This window comes from Centruroides sculpturatus, unplaced genomic scaffold (assembly GCF_000671375.1).
Source record: "Centruroides sculpturatus isolate CEXI.00-Female unplaced genomic scaffold, Cexi_2.0 scaffold913, whole genome shotgun sequence".
In the NCBI taxonomy this organism is placed as follows: Eukaryota; Metazoa; Arthropoda; class Arachnida; order Scorpiones; family Buthidae; genus Centruroides; species Centruroides sculpturatus.
In genome coordinates, this window is record NW_019385227.1 from 214651 (window position 1) to 235498 (window position 20848).

General features: G+C 27.8%; 1 protein-coding gene across 1 annotated transcript in view; it reads right to left on the minus strand.

Moving 5' to 3' along the window:
* LOC111636431 overlaps window positions 1-19484 on the minus strand; it is a 29624-nt gene extending 10140 nt beyond the window's left edge. Inside the window, exons 1-2 of the mRNA XM_023381679.1 lie at window positions 19189-19484; window positions 2224-2405 (exon numbers count right to left, since the gene is read on the minus strand). Coding sequence (XP_023237447.1) covers window positions 2224-2405; window positions 19189-19379 — 373 coding nt within the window. The 5' untranslated portion in view covers window positions 19380-19484. The remainder of the gene's footprint in view (window positions 1-2223; window positions 2406-19188) is intronic.
* Window positions 19485-20848: the final 1364 nt, after the last annotated feature.

Genomic DNA, 20848 nt, shown 5'->3' on the forward strand with positions numbered 1-20848 from the left:
CTTTTCCTCATTATTTTAAAAAATCCTCGGGTAGATTTATTTTTGTTACAAAATGTTACCTTTACAGATTTCTAGCTCTGCACACTGTAGAAAAATCTAGAAATACAGTTTGTATATCGTAATAATATTAGTAGTTGACAGAAAGCTCTATAAAGTACAGAAAAATCTGTAAATTTGAAAACTATAAACATAAATTTAAATTTCTCAAAAAATAGATTAAAAAATATCAAAAATCGCTACTTTTGGCTGATTTGTCTGAGGTCTCAGCTACCTCACTACATCCCTCTAAAAGTCGCCACAGTTGGGAACACTGGTGAGCAGACATCTAGGGTCTAAGTATGGCAAAATGTAATCGCCAAACCGCACTGTAGAAAGGCGGAAAAATTTACAATTTAAAAATATAATTTCTTGTGAACAGCAGTTTGGGCCCCCCTTCCAAATGGGCCCTGTGCGGGTGCACCTGTTGCACCTGCCTAGTTACGGCTCTGCTGGTGTGCTCACCGACTCTAGCATTGAGTTTAGAAAAGTTTGAAATATATAAATCTAGCCTTACTGGCAAATTTTTAAATTACAAGGATGCCACAGTTGTATCATTTACCTGGAAGTATATGATCAAAAACAGCTCATTAAAATCTAATACTTAATGCACAATTGATATAATTCTATATATTATGTTATTATATTTGTCCTTTTATTTTATTCTATTTATTTTAATTCATTCAATTTCATGTATTTATAGAGTTTGTTGTGTTTTTGTATATTTTGGTATTTTAACATAATGTTCAAGCCTCTTTAAATTTGAATTTGTTATTGCATATTTGTTTGAATATAGAATGATTGTAAAAGTTCCAGAGAATTGATAACCTGACGATGGCCCATTGATCAGGTTGAAAACATTTGTTTAAAGCAATAAACATGTTTATAGACCTGGTAAAGTTAAAAAGAAAAAAAAAAATGACGCATGCTGCAATAATATCAGAGAAGCTACATGAGGCTGCAGAATGAATTAAAAGTAGTTTAGCAACTTTGCATATAGAAGTAATTTCTTTTATCTGAGTATAAAAACATTTTAAATCAAAGCAGTTTACATCCAAAACTAGGAGAAATGTCAGAGGGATATGCCAATTGTAACAATCCTGATCCTTCCAGTATATTTTTATCACATGATGCAACAAGATATGTAGGTGATAAGCACTTAAAAAGTGTGCATAATTGTTGAATGGATTCAAACCTAATAGTTAATTGATTAATTATTAAATCCACACAGTTTTTTCACAAATGTTTTTACAAGTTTTTATTTAGCCTTTTCTAACTTGGCACCCTCATGATTTGTGCACCTGGAGCAGGTTGCTCCAACTGCTCCATGGTAGCTACGCCTCTCTTCTCAGCAATATAAGGTGTGTGTGCCATGATACATACAAATATTATGAGTAAAAACATAAATATAGCAAAATGGCTATAAAGAAAACTAAGACTTCAAATAATGTTTTCCTAGCATGTGACACCACTACAGAATCTTAATTGTGGTCTCTTTCTTAATACATTTATAAATTTCAAAACTTTCCAAATATTTAAGTTGTCTCAGAGCTGAAATGTGATGTAGTAGGCATGCTGTATCAAAAGAAATATCAACATCATAGTCATGTGTTTAATAATTTTCTTTTTAATTATTTATTCTTATTATCTATGTTTTATTTAATATACAGTATTTATGTTCCTGTGCATGTGACTTGCTATGTAAATTTGTATTATTTTGAATGTTTATAATTTCAAATTTGCTTTCTGTTCTATTTATTATATTCCACTTTAAAACCTGAAGATGGCCATTTTAAATCGTCAAAAGCATTTATCTGTTAATAAATGTTCCATTTTTATCAGATTTAAGGTTTTTTGATATTAATTCTAAAATAATAATGTGAAATGCGTGGGAAGCACTTTTCCTCTTCAAATTTTTTAAACTTTCCTCTACATCAAGAAAATAAACACACAAAGATATTCAAACCAAATTTGTTTATAATTATTTCCTTCAAATACAGTGATAACATTAAGGATTGGCTAGAAACTGATCTAGGAAATGTTCATGATAGGAAAAAATGGAAAGAAATGGTTCATCAGTTGCAACCTTCTGGGAAGGGGATGCCACAATAATAATAATAAATTAAAGCAATTTAATATGTTTTGTAATGTAATGACTACAAATTTAATAATAATAATTAATCTTACCACATATAAAAAATTTACAAATATTGTACGTAGATATGATCAGATAATCCTTTCCTTGTGGTTTCACTGTAAATTCAGCAGGGATATTAACAAGTCCAAACTGATCTCTGTATTCTGTTAAAATTGCACTGTATTGCCATTCTTGATGACTTCCACTATCAGATATAATTTCAAATGTTTTCCTAACATAAAAAATAAATTATTATTTTAAATATAAACTATAAAGGTATTAATTTTTTAAATATTTTATATTATATTTTAAATTAGTATTTGGAAATATAATTAGATTGAATATGCTATCAAGACACAACACAAGACAGATATGTAGTTGGTTTAATGGAATATGGCAACAACATGGATGATCTGCCACAGGGGATGTCTTTTGAAAGGACTTTCTATGGGAAACTGGCTCTTATTTAAGTGATAGACATCCAAACAAAACCTGAAAACTCCACATGGCCAGCTTGTTGGTGAGACACAAATCTCACAATTAACTACCAGTATTTTTCTAGTTTTATCCATTTGGCCAAGGATTGTTCAAAAAGTAATGCACCATAATTTATATATAGGAAATGGAGACTGTGACATGGCTCTGCTTTTGAGGATTTGTACTTGGAAGCTTTTGCTTATATTGTGCAAAATTTCAAATCATGTCATCAGACAGAGCACTGCAGCTTTGTTGAAAAATGGTAAGTTTCAATGACGTACATTAACAAGTGATTGTATGGTGTCTATGATACTGCAGCTATCAACCAAAGTATCATCAGTTGTTGGACAAAATGAGTGAATTCAATAAGAACAGGAATGACATTTCTCCACGATTTGGCTCATCCTGCCACAGCTGTCATAGCAGCTATGACGCAGTGTGTCTATGAAATGATTTGGGAGGAATGACATTTTACAGTCCAACAGCTGAAAGAATGTTTATCCATTAGCTTAGGGAATGTTCACTAAATCATCCATGAACTTGGATATGCCAAAGTATGTTCACGATGTATCCCAGGCAGCTCATGACCAACCAAAAAGCAACAAGAAAAACCACTACATCGGTACTGCAGCAGTTCTTAGCCTGTTTCTTCCCCACAAATGGAATGTGGATGCACTACTTTGAACTTGAAACAAGGTGACAATCATTGGAACCATCCCCATTCACTAAAGAAGAAGAAGAAGAAAAGGAAAAAACGTCATTCCATCAGCAGGAAAGGTTATGATCACTGTGTTTTGGGACATTCATGGTGTCTTTTAATAGATGTCTAAAAGATTCACCATTAACTCAAAGAGAACTACATTGACACTGTGAAATTTGAAGAAATGTTATCAGTGTATCAGACATAAGAAGAACCTGTATAATGCGCTTCTTCAGCATGATGTGAGGCTGCATATAAGTCTACAGACTCACAAGGCAATCATGAAACTGGATTTCATAATATTGCTGCATCCACTGTACAATCCTGTTTAGCACTGTCAGATTTTTACCGTTTTGGTCCTTTGAAAAATACACTTCATGTGATAAAGTTTCAGTTAGATAAAAATGTGAGAGCGGTGAGAAAGTGGTTGCTTGCTCAGGATCAGGACTGGTACCGAACTGGAATACATGCCCTTCTTTAATGCTGATGTATAGTCAAAGACAAGGATGGAGCCTCTGTTGAAAAATAACATGAATAGCTGAAAATAGTAGCTAGATGTTCACTTTTCACATTGTACTGTATGTGCCATACTTGCAACAAGATACATTCTGGTGCATTACATTTTGTATAAATCTTGTACATGATAAGCATCAGATTTTTTTTAATGAGATGAGAAATTTGAAGAAAGTCGTCAGGATTTGAATTGAATTTAAACTCAAATCTAATAGTTGTAGAAATTTATCATTCTGGTTTATAATAGCAAATGTGATAAAAACCACTAGCCTACTTCTCTGGAGATCTGTATTTGAGTCCTGATTGACTTGGAAATTTTTGGTTTATCCACACCATCCATTTGTCAGGTAAAGCCTAAATCCAGCTGAATGTTTCTTAATATCTTAATATTAATAATCTTAATATAAAAATAATCTTAATAATCTTAATATAAAAATAATCTTAATAATCTTAATATAAAAATAATCTTAATAATCTTAATATAAAAATATAAAAAGAAGAATGTTTCTTAATATCTGTTGTGGGTTTGGCCAAACCCACAACAGATATTAAGAAACATTCTTCTTTTTATATTTTTATATCTGTAAGATGTAGTTAAAAAATATCATTGTGATTAAAATTTTCAGAGAAGATATGCAAGAAGGAAATAAACAATACAAAACATTTAAAGAAATCATTAGTTCAGTAATTTTTCATTGAATGCATAAACAAATATAAAGAATAAACTCCATCTCTTCTAACAGAACCCAATATTGATTGGAGCATACAAATTAACCATTTTTTAACACTTTCAGGCAGCCAAATAGATCATCAGAGAAAATTGTGACCAAACCAAATTTACAAAACCATTTAAAACTGTTAATTTTGTAGAAAAGTTTGATTGCAATTTTCTCTTGATAAAGACTTGAGTTTCTGAAAGTGCTACAAAAATAGTAGTTAATTTAATTTGTTCACTCTAATAAAGCAGAAAATTGGGTTTAGTGTAAATGAATTTATCAAGTTTCATTATGAATGATAGCTTATTAGAATTCATAACAATATAGAAAATAAAAATCATTCTCATCAAAATTTTGAAAGTCATAATTGGAATATGAAATGAATGGCAAATTTTTAATAGATTAAACTACTCAAGAATAAATTAATTTAAATGTAAATACAAGGCATTTTTCTAATTTTAATTATAAAAATTAATAATATTGATATATTATTAATTTTTATAATTAAAATTAGAAAAATTAATAGGAAACAGAATTTGGAGTAACTATTCCATATAAGATAAAATCCACTTAATGTAATTATTTTGAGACTTGTCCATACTGATGATGATAATCAACTGATAAAGTACATTCCAGTATGCATCAAACAGTACATTGGTGAACAGCTATGTATCAAAATGTGTTCTGATATTCACTAGGAAAGTCGTCAGTGCAGCAACTGACGCACATTGCATTTCTTGGACTGTGGATACGATGAGCTCTGATATGGCCAACTCCATGGCTATATTATTAACACCATTTTTACTACTAATCTGTGTTAACCCAAAGTTATTTTGACAAAATAAGACTACAAATATTTGCTTCTTCCATCTCTTCATGTTGTCAGACATTTCAGTAAAAGCTTATTAAACTATTCACCAATGCATTGACTGTGGTTGGGACTGATGCATACTGGAATGTACTCATAATGTGGAGTAAGCAAATAAGACTATAATTAGTGAAAATTCTATCTTGAGTCTGACAGTAAAAGGATGTGTTAAAACAAAGTTCTGTGATTTATGTATCAATGTGTATAAGTTCAAATTATTTATTGATAGTTGTACTATCATCTAAATTACAACCACAGTCAAAGCATGAAATTTTTATTTATAATGCTTCTGTAACAATTAATCATATTAGAAAATTAATTTTTATAATATTGTTACAGAAAATTAATTGGCCCACCAGTGTCCAAGTGGTTCCATTCCCTGAACACTGGGAATTCGGTCGTGGGTTTGCGCCTCACCAGGACAAGCTGGCAATGTGGAGTTTTCTGGGTTTTCTCCACGTCTGTAACATCTGAATAAAGGCCAGTTACTCTTAAAAGACCTCCCGGAAGGCATTACTTCCCATGTATCACTGATTAGCCAGAGAAGGCAATACAGAGCCTGATGACTCTGGCAAATCCTAAATACTGAATTAAGAAAGAGTGGTCACCTGGCTGTAAAAATGAAGCCAAATTGGATAAAAGCTATAATCCCTTGGAAAAAATGGGATTGATAATACTGGAAAAAGAGAAATAGGAAGCAGATTGAAATATTCAGTACATTATAGGTGAAGTTACAAAGTACTTGTTATAAACTATTAGAATGAAATACAAGTACTGTACATTATATAGCTATTTACTTCTGTTTTATAAAGTTTTTCTTTCTATTAAAAATGTTTTATTGGGCAGCAATTTTTAACTTTGCAGACCTATGAATTCCTACTGGTATCCATCTGTCTGTCTGTCTGTCCTTTTTTAATCTTGAGAATGAAGTTAGAAAGGTGAAAGTAGAGATCAGATATGAAAAGCTAAGGGGCATGAGGCCTTGATTACAAACTTCCAGTCCAGACCATTATTTCAATAGAAAAGTTTTTCCCAGAATGAAGTTAGATAGATGACGGGCACGACTCTGTTGTTTATCAGGAAAAGTATGATGTACAGGGGCAAGACACTACTAAACTTGAGAGAATATATTTTATATTAAATAAATTAAAAATTGCAGCTTGGCATTTTGATGATGTCACAATAACTTTGTCTATTTTGTCGATATTTAATTTCTTCTTTCTTTATTTATCTTGTACCTTGTGCATTAAATTATCTAATGCATAAAGCACTAGATAAACAAAAAAAAACTGTGCTGAGAAACATTTTTAATAGTAAGAAAACCTCCATAAAGCAAAAGTACAATTTGATGTTATCAAAGTGGTATAATAGTATAAATTGCATAAGAATTTTCCTATATACAATGCTCCTGTTTAAGAAAATTTTCCAGTTAAATAGACAAAAATTCTCCTCCACAAATGGAAAACAGATTTGCTTAAGTTTTCAAGTGCATCTTATCAAAAATTTTATACATTTAATTGCATATGGAAAAACTAAGTATAAAATTTTGTGTCATTTTTCACGTGACTTTGAATCACTTTGAACATAGATTTTACAACTTTTTTTTTATATGATTATCTGGCAATTATATTGTTCTTGCAGAAAACACCAAATTCTGACAAGATCTTTCAATACACGAATGATACTGTTAAGTTTTCAGTAAGTTTTAGTGTGATATTTGTAGACCTGTAGTTTTGTTTGTAGGAATCATAAAACATTTTTTCCTCACATAACAAAACCAATAAATATAAAGACACTAAACATTCCTTTTCTAGCAACTACATTTAATCAAAACAAACATTTTTGGCCTGGTTGATAAGTCTTTGTTAGATTTTTGAAGAGAATCTCTATTTAAAAACATTAGGGTGTAAAAAGTATGTAGGGTGTGTTCAGTGTCTATATATACTGGTAAAGTTCCGGCTTCAACTATTATTGTTAAAACTAATGAAACAGACTACATTAGATGTATCTAATTAAAAATACTCAATAAGACTCACTGTAATGGTGCACAACATTGTTAAATAAATACGGATTATTGAAAGAACTTACTTAAGATATTACTTTCGTTTCTGTTAAGAAACTTTCTGCTTAAGAATTTCATATGAAGTTTCTCAAGGATCAATTTTTACTGAATTCTATTATAACTTTTCTTGCTAAAGAAAGAGGGTCATTGAAAGTTCATAATGGTCTCAAGGTAGAGTAAACCCCTTTTACCTCTTAGCAGGTCCTTTGGCCATTGTTTTTTTAAACAAATAAAATACCTAGAATATTTCTTTATTAATAAAAAGCAGTCTTAAAGATTTTATCTTTTGTTAAACAACATTAATTTTATAGGGATAGGAACTACTATGGGTACAGTTTTTCTCTGAGCCTGGAAAAAACTCCCTATGGTCCTTGTAAGAAAGTCATGTGAATTGGTAGATATTAGTAATATTGTTTTTAGTTTGAGTTTAGATTAAGTATTAATAAAATTCATAAAATTTACACTGTGAGATTGTTATTCTCCCCTGAATTCATTTATATACAAATATAAAAATTTATTCATACAGGCTAGTAAATATCCACAATTTGTTTGCTTTTACAGTACATATTTAATTAATCTTCATTATTATTCCAGGTATATATACAGTATGTTGTTTTAAGATATTATTATTAGTTATTTCCTGTTTTGTTTTTGCATTAATTCCATTTAATATTCAATTAATCTTCTTTATTATTTTAGATCTTATTATGTATTATTATATTTCTGCAATACATTATTACACTTTTTTATATTAATTTGTATTTCATGATAATTAAATTTTAAATTCTATCTTGCTTAACTTAATAAATATTTATGAAAAAATAGATACTAGAATGTAAACAGACTTTTAAAAACTACTAAGAATTTTCATAAAAAGTTTTATTTTATTTATGATTATCATAATTATTTATTTTTCTATTTGAATTAGAAATATGAAGTTTTTCAAGATAAATTTTGATACAAATACCACCTAAAATTTTAGCAAAGACAAATTGAATAAAACTAATGTTTCATCATACTTTCATGGTCATTGTAAGGTAACCAGGGTCAGCTTGATGGGTGAAGTGATGAAACAATTGCCTTGGTGGCAAAGTGAGCAGTCAAAATATTGAAAAGAAAATAAATAAAAATAATAAGCAAAATATAATAAATGTACATTAAAGCTGTTTATAAACAGTTCACACAAGAGTGCCAGTGCTAGAAGTGTTTGTTATTGGAACAATTTTGGAAACTAGGTGGTAAAATCAGTTTCACCTCAGGTGTAAGTTACCATTAAGCTGTCACTGAAGATAATACTTTAGAATAAAGAAATCTCTTGATAATCAAACCTCGACAAGAAACCTTTAAAATGCAACTTTTTATTAACTTTTCGAGCATTTTCGGTCATTTGAATGGCCTTCCTCAGGAATAAAAATCAAATGATTTCAATTTCTATAGACCAAAGTTTGTTATGGAATGATTTTGAATGTTTGAATTTTCATACATGTCTAGTGCCAGAAAATAAAAATACAATATGTACAGGTTACTCGTACAAATATATATATGTATATATATATAAATGATACATAAATATAATATAGGAATAAATAAAGATAAAAATAAAATAAATAAATAACTTAAACAGTAATACAAACTCTTGAATTGTATTTAACAGCAAATGATATGAAAACTATATTTATGAATTTTAAATATATTTGATAGGTTTAAAAACTGCAAAAAAAATTTTTTTAAACATTTTCTCTTCTTTCATTTTGAAGATTAAAAATATAAGGGATGAATTAGCTTTTGTGGTTACTCAACTGAATTAATCGATGTGCGTTTAACAGCAGGTGACATTTAAATAACACTGTTTTCAATCTGGTTAATGGACCATGAAGTGTGGACAATTGAAAGTTTCAACTGTCCATACCTGATGATTTTAAAACATTTAATTCAACTAATTTAAAAATAAATTTTGGTTTGAAGATCTCTAATTAAAAAGGTTCAAAAAGAAAAAACAAGTTGGTTAATTTGCATTATTACTTTGTATTAGCACCTATAATAAAATAATTATCATGCATATTAATTAATTAATAAATATATATGATAATATAAATTATAATTTAAAAATATATTTCAANCATGGACGAAAATTCAACGCGAAGCGACACGCAACGGAGAAAAATTTCAACACGGGATAAATTAATATATTTTTTCGTACATAATTGCTTATCCGAAAAATAAGTTATCCGAACAACCCCAGTCCCCAATTGATTCGGATAAACGACGCTCTACTGTACCTTATAATAAAATGAACATTGCATTACTGTTCACACACTGTCGACTTCAGCATCATAAACATGTCCACCAGATACACCACACGTGTACTGTACTGCTTTCATGCTTTCTGATAAATTCTTTTTTCATCTTAATTATCAACATTTACAGCCTTTCTTTTACTTGTTAGACTTTGTTACTTCTGCACACTTCTTAGATGCAGTAATTAATAAGATTATGTTGTGTTGAAGATTAAGCTTTTGCATATTTTTAACCACTGTGGTTACTTAATGTAGATGTGTGATTTAATTATAAGTTGTGAAATTTAACACATTATTGCTAATTTGAAGATTGTATTCTTGGTTTAGAAGCTTACTTTATGCTTCAAGTGCATTTTTTTCACTGCACATGAAGTCTGAACTTTGAACCAACATTCAAACTCCAAAGCAAGTTTTTGTCAAATTTAGCGTTTAAATTCTGAAGCATTTGAAGTACAAGGTACCACTGTATTTGGTCCATGAAAATTATCCACAACTTTATCAGTCCAAGATGAGTAAAAGGTTGAGAACACTGATTGAAGAAAGTTTTTCAAACTGTGATTGGTATGTTTCGTTGTATAAAATTATTACCTAAAACAAAGTTATGAAAACTTTCCAAAGTAAGTTTGCTACTCTTAGTAATGGGAATACAAAGAAATGAAAGAATCATCATTATCAACATCATTATGCATTAAACCATCAACTATAAGAAAAATTAAAATGTAAATTGAAATCCTATGCTAGAAAATATTCATGTGAATGAATTTGATATTTTTGGCCTGCAATTTGGAAGAATTGTAGACCTATAAATTTTCACTGTTGTTCATCTGTCCATCTTTCTTAATTTCAAGAACAAAGTTAGACAGATGAAAAATGAGACCAGATACGGCAACCTTAGAAGCAAAAGGCCCTGGTTTACTATATACAAACTTCCGAAGCAAACTGGAGATCATGTTATTTCAATTCAAAACTCCTCCCGAAAGAAGTTAGATGATAGGCACGACTCTCTTCTTAAAAGAGTACAAAAACAAAAAACCCTTAAATCTAGTAAAAATGGAACATTTATTAACAAATGAATGTTTTGGCCATGTAAAATGGTCATCTTCAAGTTCTAAAATGGAATACAAGAAATAGAACAGAAAGCAAATTTGAAATTATAAACAATCAAAAAATCAAAAAAACAAATTTACATAGAAGTCACATGTGCAGGAGCATAAATATATTAAATAAAACACAGAAAATAAGAATAAATAATTAACAAGAAAAATATTAAATACAAAATAAAATAATTAAAAAATACAATGATATATACAAATCACTTCAATATATACTCAGCCTCCTTAAATATTATGACATACACACACCTTATATTGCTGACAACCTACTTTATTGCTTTAAACAAACATTTTCAATCTGATCAACAGGCCATCACCAGGTTATCAATTCTCTGGAACATTTACAATCATTCTATATTCAAATGAATATGTGATAATAAATTCAAAATTAAAGGTTTGAATATTTCATTAAAATACCAAAATAAACAAAAACATAAATGAAGCAAGCATTTGGTATTAATGAAAAAACATCATTAGAACAAAGCATTGGAAGATTATATAGAGAAGACAGAACATGAAAGGGATGATCACAGCATAGTTGATAAATTGGACAGAAAAGTCAAGAGGTTGGAGAGATCACCCATTACCTCACTCGTTCCTTTTCTCAAAGGATCCCATATCACATGCACAAGTATACCCAGACTATTTAACTTTGCAAAATCACACAAACACAGCAAAGACATCAGACCAGCAATCGAGAAATGTAAAGGGCTAACATATAAACTGGAAAAATGCCTGCATAGATATTTATCTGAACAGATTGGGAATGATCATTTTATTACAAAGAACCCACAAAACTTAATAAATGAGCTCCAATCTCTCTATAATTATATAATGGATGAGGAGGTTGGATCAGTCATGGGCTTTGAAAGTCTGTATCCATCCATAAAATTGGATTCATGTTATCATGCGTTAATTAACACCTTGCACAGATTGAACCCAGATGTGTTGACCTTTCCTATGATTGAAAACAAACCTGCTTGCAAACCTGGTATGTTTTCAATCATTCTTCAACTTTAAGGACAGAATCTATAAACAAAGGAAAGGGGTTCTGATGGGCAGCCCGATGTCTGGCTTACTCTGCGAGTTAGTTTTACGCAGATTAGACTAGATCACTATTAGGAATTTTATGGAGGACATAATCCTATACAAAAGATATGTGGATGATGTATTCATTTTATGGAGGAATGACAGAAGAATACAACATTTTTTGAATGAGATAAATTCCAACAAAGATGGTTTAAAACTTAAATTGGAGCAACTTAGTACTACAGAAGTGCATTTTTTAGACATTGACATTTCATTCAACAATGGTTCCTTAAGCACAGAAGTGTACATCAAGCCCACTCACAACCCATTATATACCCCTTCCTCCTCCAATGATTCACATACTCATAAGCTTTCAGCATTTAGAGCTCTAGTTAGAAGGGCATTCCATTATTCTCCAATGTATACAACAGGTTGCAAAAGTTGGATAGGATTAGAGCCATTGCTGGGACATTGGAATTTGGAGCAAAAGTCATTGAGGGATTAATAAGTTCTTACTCAGATCCTAGCAAAAAGACGACGAAGAAAACTATGAATAACAATGTTACTAAGTTCACTTACAACAGAAGCATGTCCTATATTATGAAAAAAACTGCAAATTACAAGAACACAAGATTACTGTACAAAAGGACTCCCACAGTTTATAACTTGCTTAGGAATGACAAAGATATGATCAAGAAAAAAGAACAATCTGGAATATACAAGATACCACATAAAAATGACCAATTAGATCTGAACAAAGACTATGTAGGTGTCGCCACCAGAAACTTCAGCAAAGGGCTTAAGGAGCATATGTATGATATGAACAAAGGGCACTATTCTACAGCACTATCCAGAGTATCACAAACTGATGGTTTGGTAGTTGAATGGGCTGAGGCCAAAATTGTTACACTGGTGTGCAGAGCCGTAACTAGCCATTCCTGTGCCCTGTGCAAGAATTTGCATTTAGGCCCCTTAATTTATTTGGTTTTGGGAAAATACTAAAAATCTATTGTAATGTATTTGTTTTATTAAGATTTATTTTAATTGAATTTTTCTGTAATATATAGTTGGTTTGCTGTATGTTATATTAACAATGTAAATTCGTCTCTGTAATCCAAAACACACACTTTGGTAGACGTATCTCACAGCAATTTCTGGTTAGCAAATACTGTGAGATACGTCTATCAAAGCATGTGTTTTGGATTACAGAGACGAATTTACATTGTTGAATTTTTCTGGCTTTAATTTCAGCAAATTCATTAATTACACCATCGTAATTAATATTTTTAACGATATTGTATTCTATTGAAATAATAGAAATATTGGATAATTGTTTTTGTCCGATAGTTGATCTTAAATAATTTTTTATTAAGTTTAACTTGCTAAAACTTCTCTCGCACGAAGCAATAGAAACGGGAAGAGTTAGAAATATTCGAAGAGCGACATTGATATTTGGGTAAGACTCAATTAAACCAAAATCGTGAAGATCCTGTAGAATATTAAGTGGAGATACAGTTTCTATATTTTGTATAAGAGTCGTTACTTCAAAATTAAAACTTTCAATTTCACTTGTGAATTCGTACTTTTTTAAATCTTTGCTATACTGTATTTAATAGCGAGATCTGCAGCCGAATTTTTAAATGAACAAACTCATGCATTGTAAAGACCAGCCACAGCGAAAGCAAAAATCGTCACAGATACTTTTCATTTTTTCATAACGCCAATCTATTTGACACAATAGAGTGTCAAGAACACTGTAAATTTGTATTTTAAATAATTTTTCAGGTGTCAAGTTACTTCCTTCATCTGGTGTTTTATCTATTTCCATTATCTTAATTCTTTTTTTTTTCGTTTATTAAGAAATCTGTTTTCTATACATTTTGGTTTGTTTTAAGAATATGATCAATAATAGCATCTGTTAATATTCTTGGCCATAAAGCTATATCATTTATTACTTCCATGTATCTATATATATCGAAGCGTTTTTTTTTTGNATATATTTTCAAGCTGATTTTAATTATTATTCTTTGAATTGTATATGTGAATGTTCCAAAGTTTAATGTTTTGAATATCTATAAAGGTTTTACTAGATATTTTAAAGTTACTACTAAAATTTTGATAGTTGTATTCAAAATAAGAAGAAAAATAATACTTTAGCTCATTTTCAATCATTAATTGTGTAATTTCTGCAACTGATAAAGCATTTTATCTTTGATATTTTAAAAAATTAATATAAAAACTGAAGCATGGGAAAAAATTGTTTTTTTGTTTATTAAAAGTTATAATTAAATGCTTTTAATTTGATAACTTTTTCCAAAAGTTTTAAATAATTCAAATAGATTGGAATAATTTAGAGCTTAATAGTATACATTACAGGAAGTACTGTGAATGAATACCTAAAAGTGTTGGATTTATCACATGATGCATGAAATAACTTCATAATCCAATAATAAGAAATGGTTTCAAATACACTTTGAAACCATTCCAATTCATCTTTATCCGGTTTAGATCAGGATGCTTTAAAAAATGTTTCTTGAAGTAAAACATCAAATATAGAATCATACTATTTTTTGTTAAGTGTTGGACTTATTTCCAAAATTACAATAATACCTTAGAAAAGAATTTTAAAATATAGACAAAACTGTAACAAGAGAAATATGTAGGAATAGATAGAATTACCAGTATTGAAATTATTAAATTTTCAACAGTTTTAGATGTACAGTATATAACTAAAGTCATCAAGAGTTTTTACAGTGACCAGGGATAGCAGGAGTTCCCTTTTGCCATTTTTTTCTTTGAACAAATGAAATACATAGAATTTTACTATATTAATAAAAATAATCTTAAAACATTCCATTTTTTGTTAGTAAAAACAACACTAATTTATAGAGGCTTGATTATAAGTTTTATCTAGGCCCAGGGAAAAACCCCCCACATCCCATCTCTCAACAGTCATGTATATAACATGAACATTAAAAGGAAAAAAAATAGCTTAAGTGTAATCTGATAAATATTAACACAGATGAAATTCCTTTGTATTGAATAAATGGTTTGTTGTAGGTGTTGATTTCTGGAAACCAGCTGTAATCATTTTATGATACTTTTTATAAATGTGTAAAATATAGATCCTGTTTTCTTATCTTAATGCAAATCAGCTGATCTCAAAATATGTTAACTGTATGTCAATACCACTATCAATTATGACAAAAACTTAATTTATCAAAAAATTATCCAAACTACTTTGCATCATTATGTTTATAAACTTAATTTAGCACATTGTAAATTAATTCCAAGAACTTCCAGACAACAAGAATCCAATTCCACAGTTGAATCCTAAAACAAAAAACACAAAACTACTTAAGTCAAATTTAGAATGATCATTACTCAAAGAAACAAGATATAAACTATAAAGTACATAAAGAGATCACCTGAAAAGGAATCTCTATTAACACATTATTATTACATTAACTGTCAAAATAATTTGGACAGTTTGCATACATTAGTTTTTCTTTGATACATCTTATTCACAATAAAATTGCACTAAGTATTTGTCATATACATAAAGCATAACATACTGAAATTCATTGATTACAGATTAAAGGAATAATTAAACAAAAGCCTCCAACTTTAAAATTTTTTTAAATAATTAAAAACTATTAATTTAAACCAAAAATGCCAGTATTGGATTTTCACTACAATAGATAAACCATATCATTTACAGTCCAACTAGAAACACATTTTAAAACCAGTGAAAATGGGGTCTAAAGCTTATTGAATTTCAGATTATTTTTTATTTATTGATCAATAAATTGGTGAAATTATATTGAAGTGTTAAGCATCTATCACTTATAATTCAGTATTACACACTGATCAGTAAAAAAAATAAGTATTAGCTTCCTGCATTCGTTTTCCAATATTCCTTTAATTAATTAAACAATGCTGATTTGCATATTGTACAAGCTTACAAAAAATTAAGATTTTGCTTAACTTTTATTTTTACCAATATGCTCAAAAAACTTATTTAGCTTTTTTTCCTTACATTTATAAATGTGACTGTGATATTAAATTAGTTGGATACAATTCCAATCAATATTCAAATCTTACTATGAAATTACGCAAATGAAGCTCTGGTTGAGCATGTTAACATCTCCCAATTCCCAACATCTAAAATTTACAATAACTGAAGGAAAAAAAAAAAAAGAAAATAATGTAAGTACAGTAACTAAATATAAATAAAAAAGAATATATTTTTTATAATTACAACTAATGTAATAAATTAATATTTAATGAAGGTTAGTCACAATTGAATTACTTAATGTTTATTATAAAAATTTAATTAGAATGTTACAAAGTATAAATTATTGAAATAGAAAGGTGAAGATAAATTGCACTATGATATAAATGTAGAAAATTAAGTAAATTCAAAAAAATAAAAGCACTTTTAACTCATATTTATTGAATCTATTTAATGTATAATTCTATATTTATGTATGTTTATTTCATCTAAATTGTACAAAGATCATTATAATTGTCTTAAATTGAGCTAAACAAAATTATAGTTTTTATTTAATTGTTTGTTTTCCAAATTATAAATTGTCCAAAATTTATTTGTATAAATAAAATTTTGATTTATTTGATATATTGTTATCAATAAGATTCTTAATTTAATTAAATATAAATCTTACTACTAGCAACATTTTGCATTAACTGTCATATAGTAGTAAAACAGTTTCTTATTCTAACAATATAACACACCAGGGGAACTAGCATACAATACAGAATTATTTGTATTACTTTAAAATAAAAAACAATCAAAATGCTAGTTACTAAATAATAAATACTACTGTCATTTTCATTATTCAAGAAAAAATACATAGTACTTGTTATGTAATATTTCCTAATATAGTTTCTAAAATTGTGTGTCAAAACATTTATCAAATCTTAGATTAACATTCAATAAGTAAATATTTTATAAGTGTGGTATGACAATAAATCATCTTTAATTAATGAAAAATAAAAATCATTTTATAAAAGTGCAACCTTAATTTTTCTTCTGTTAATGTTAATTACAAAAGTATTACAGTATATACTTTTTATAGACAGTGAAATGAAATTTCATCCTATAGTTTTATTTCCTGCATATGTAATTAAATATATAATAATAATGATTTAATTATCAGTCTTGGTATTTCTCGAATGTAATCATTGGCTTTGCTTCTATGGGATTAAAATTTTAGTTCTTTTCCTTTTTATAATCACAATTGGGCTTGGATGTGTTACTTAATTCCCGGAATTACGAACAAAAATAATTGCACCAATTATTAGAAGGCTCAGTTCCTTTCCTTAAAATGCAAATTCCAATTTTCCGTAAAATATTTCTAAATTTCAATTACCAGAAAAATTAGAAATAATTTAAATTATTCGAATTGTGCTGAATATTTTATAAATTAGTTTAGTTTACTGCTAACTCACGCTCAGCATTAAACTAATTAATTCTCAAACATCTTGTAAAACGTTTGTGAACGTTTTCTCAACAGAATACGGTATTTGAGAATTAATTACAATTTTTATTCATTAATTTGCTGAATATTCCTATTAAATTTGTAATTGTAAACGTCACAGAAATTGTAACTTAAATCCCCGCGAAAACATTTCCTTACTTTCTGTTCGCATTTATTAAAATATAAATTTCCTACTGTTTTATANTTTAATTTTATTAATATTCTAGTGATCTATAAATATATAAGTTATTTTCATATACATTTTTCTGCTTTCTTAAAGGTAAAAATGAAATATTTCTCTAGTATTTTTCACCCTTCCACTCATCTTCGGGTTTATTAAAACTGTTGTAGTTTGAGTAGATTGGAAGGTCCAAAATACTATAACTAAAGAAAAATATTTCAGCTTTTATCTCCAGGAAAGCAGAGAAGTCTGTGTGTTAAGATTATTGGGAAAGAAAAATCAGTTGATAAAAGCTATGTTTATTTTAAAATAAAATTGTATTTATTTAAAAAATTCTTTTTTTCTTGCTTTTATTTCAAAAATTTTAAATTGAAAAGCATTGATGTAGAATTAATATTTTGGATAATAATGGTTGTTAATCCAACACTTTCCAAACAAGACTGTAAAGAGAGAACTTAAATGAATATATTTTCAGTTGCAAAAAAAGATTCTGTATATAGAAATTTTCCTGATTTAACTTATAGAAGTAGAACAAAAATTACTTTGAAAAATTTGTATATTTGAAAAGAATTCATTTATTTATACATTTTATTGGTAGTGCAATATAGCATGAAATTACTGTTTCAACTAAAAACAAATCAATCCAATAAAAGCTTAAATAGAAAATCTGCAGCACTCCATGATCATCACTTAAAAGTCATCAAGAAATACAAAAATAATAATACCAAAAATATTCTTAAGATTTAACTGTTTATATAACTATTATCATCTTGCATAAACTATATAATATTTTTAGATAGAAATAATTAGTAACATATAAACATCAGCTGCTTAAAGACTAATGTTTATTTCATTCACATTTTTATTAAACTTTGCTTTTTATTTTAAAAATGTTACTTTCCATTTTCTCTCTCTCTCTCTCTTTTTTTTTTACAAGAAAAAGTCAATGAACTTTACTTTTTAAGCAACCAATGTATTTTAAAGAATTTAAAACAGAAGTATTTATTAATAATTATTAATAAATAAATTTTTTCTGATTAATATTAAATGCATCATTTCCACATCATTTTGTTGTGAAGAACTTTTGCATAGAATTAATTATATTTTTGACTACCCAAGCCCAAGGTGGCCCATTAATTGGGCAGAAAATGTTAGCACTCTCATCTTCAACACTATTAAAATGCTTTAATTCAGTTGTAATAGAACTTGACATGCTTCAATTACAAAATTATTTATCTGTATACACACAGATCAGGAAGAGAAGAAATATAGTATCGGCTTTAAATTTAAATCATTATTAAATAATACAGAAATATAAGTTTTACTATGCAATATTCCTATCCTAAATTATAATTTATTATAAAAAGGTATTCATTTTCCTTACAAAAATCCTATAAAATTCCATAAATGAAACTTATTTGGATAGCATTTGATTTAAAATTTATATTATTTTTTTATTTCTTTTGTTGTTCTTGATATATAAAGTTTTATAATGATAATTAAGTCATATTACAAGTCTAAAAATAGAGAGAAAACAAAGAGCATTACTGCATCCTTACAGGCCAGGATTAGTTACTTTCATGTGATTTAAATCAGCAATAAAATCCCAAACAGCTTTAGAAGATTGTAACATATCAACGGTGAACTGCTGTTGAAAATGAACCTTTCTTGTAAAAATCCATCTTGTAAAAATAATAATGAATCCAAAAGCAAGAATTCTCTTCCCTAATTTCCACAATTTCATTTTCATTAATAAAATTTGGCACTCGATTTTATAAAAAAAAAATTGACAAAACTTTAACTATTTACTATAATATACAGTATATTAAGGCACTAAAAATGTCAAAATATTAATTTTTCGTTCATTTTCATTTACAAAATAACACGTTTCTATAAATTGAAAATGACAATTTGGGCGTATGCGAAAAATTCAAATATCCGTGACGTATACGATAATGACGTGTGACGTCTTTCAAAATATATGAATGCGGTTATTTGATTTGACGAACGTTTTTATCTTGAACAAAATGGCGGAAGATTGTAAATTTTCCATGTCGTTAAAATCTATAAATGTTAAAACAAATTAATAAAGAAAAATGTATAATTTAAGTTAATAAAATATATTTAATACAATTTTTTTCGTGAATTATGAAATTCTAGTTTGCAAAATGATATTTATCATTTAGATTATTATTTTTTTAATTTAAAATGATTGGAATTTTATTGGCAAAATGATAATTTTCTATAATTAAACTGCAGAATTATAAAATATATAAATGTGTTCGAGTCATCATAAGTGATGAATCTGATAATTAATAATAAAACATTGCTACATTATTTTTGTATTATAGAACTTTATAAATTATTACATTTATATAAATAATAGAAAATAATATTCTCTCTATAGTTAAAAAGTAATGGTAATTCTTATTCTTCATTATTAACATGTGTTATTGTTTATCACATTTCTTTTTTACCATTACACAGTCAATTTAATATTTCAGTTTATATGTGATAAAAGAACAACATAAATTCAAAATAAATACATTTTTAGCACTTAAATGCTCAATTAAGATTTTTTTATAACCAATTTTATGTATAAAAACACATAAAAGGCTGTTTATTATATATTTAAGTGTTATACGTATAACATTGTGTTAAAATAACACAAATTAGTTACTTTAACCTGGAATTATCCTAAAGCAAAGCAAGAGAGGAAAAATTGAATATTGGAATAAATATATGTATATGCAGAATATATGTATATTTCTTTATATTATATTCTGTATGTAGGTTATGTAGAAGTAATTGTTTTGTATGTAAGATTAACATTGTTCTTCTATATATCCTATATACTGTATATAGGTTATATAGAAATAATAATGTTAATTATATCTGAGATTATCATTATGTATTTTCTGTTCCTTATTTTAATTTCTATGAATCTTGAATCTTGGTGAAGAAGTTGGACTTCTGGATAGAGTTGTTTCATTCAAAGAAATTTGAATTTTGGTTTAATGAATTGTTTGTTTTTTGATAAATCTAATTGTATCCTATTTTAAAAATATATTTGCTGTAGCTATATTAATATGAAACATGGATAAATACATAGAATACTTAAATTTGCAACATATAAAATGATTAAAGACCAAAAGATTTCTTAATTACAATAATATATTTTTCTTCTCCAAAAAATTAGCTTTAATTTCAAAATTTTTC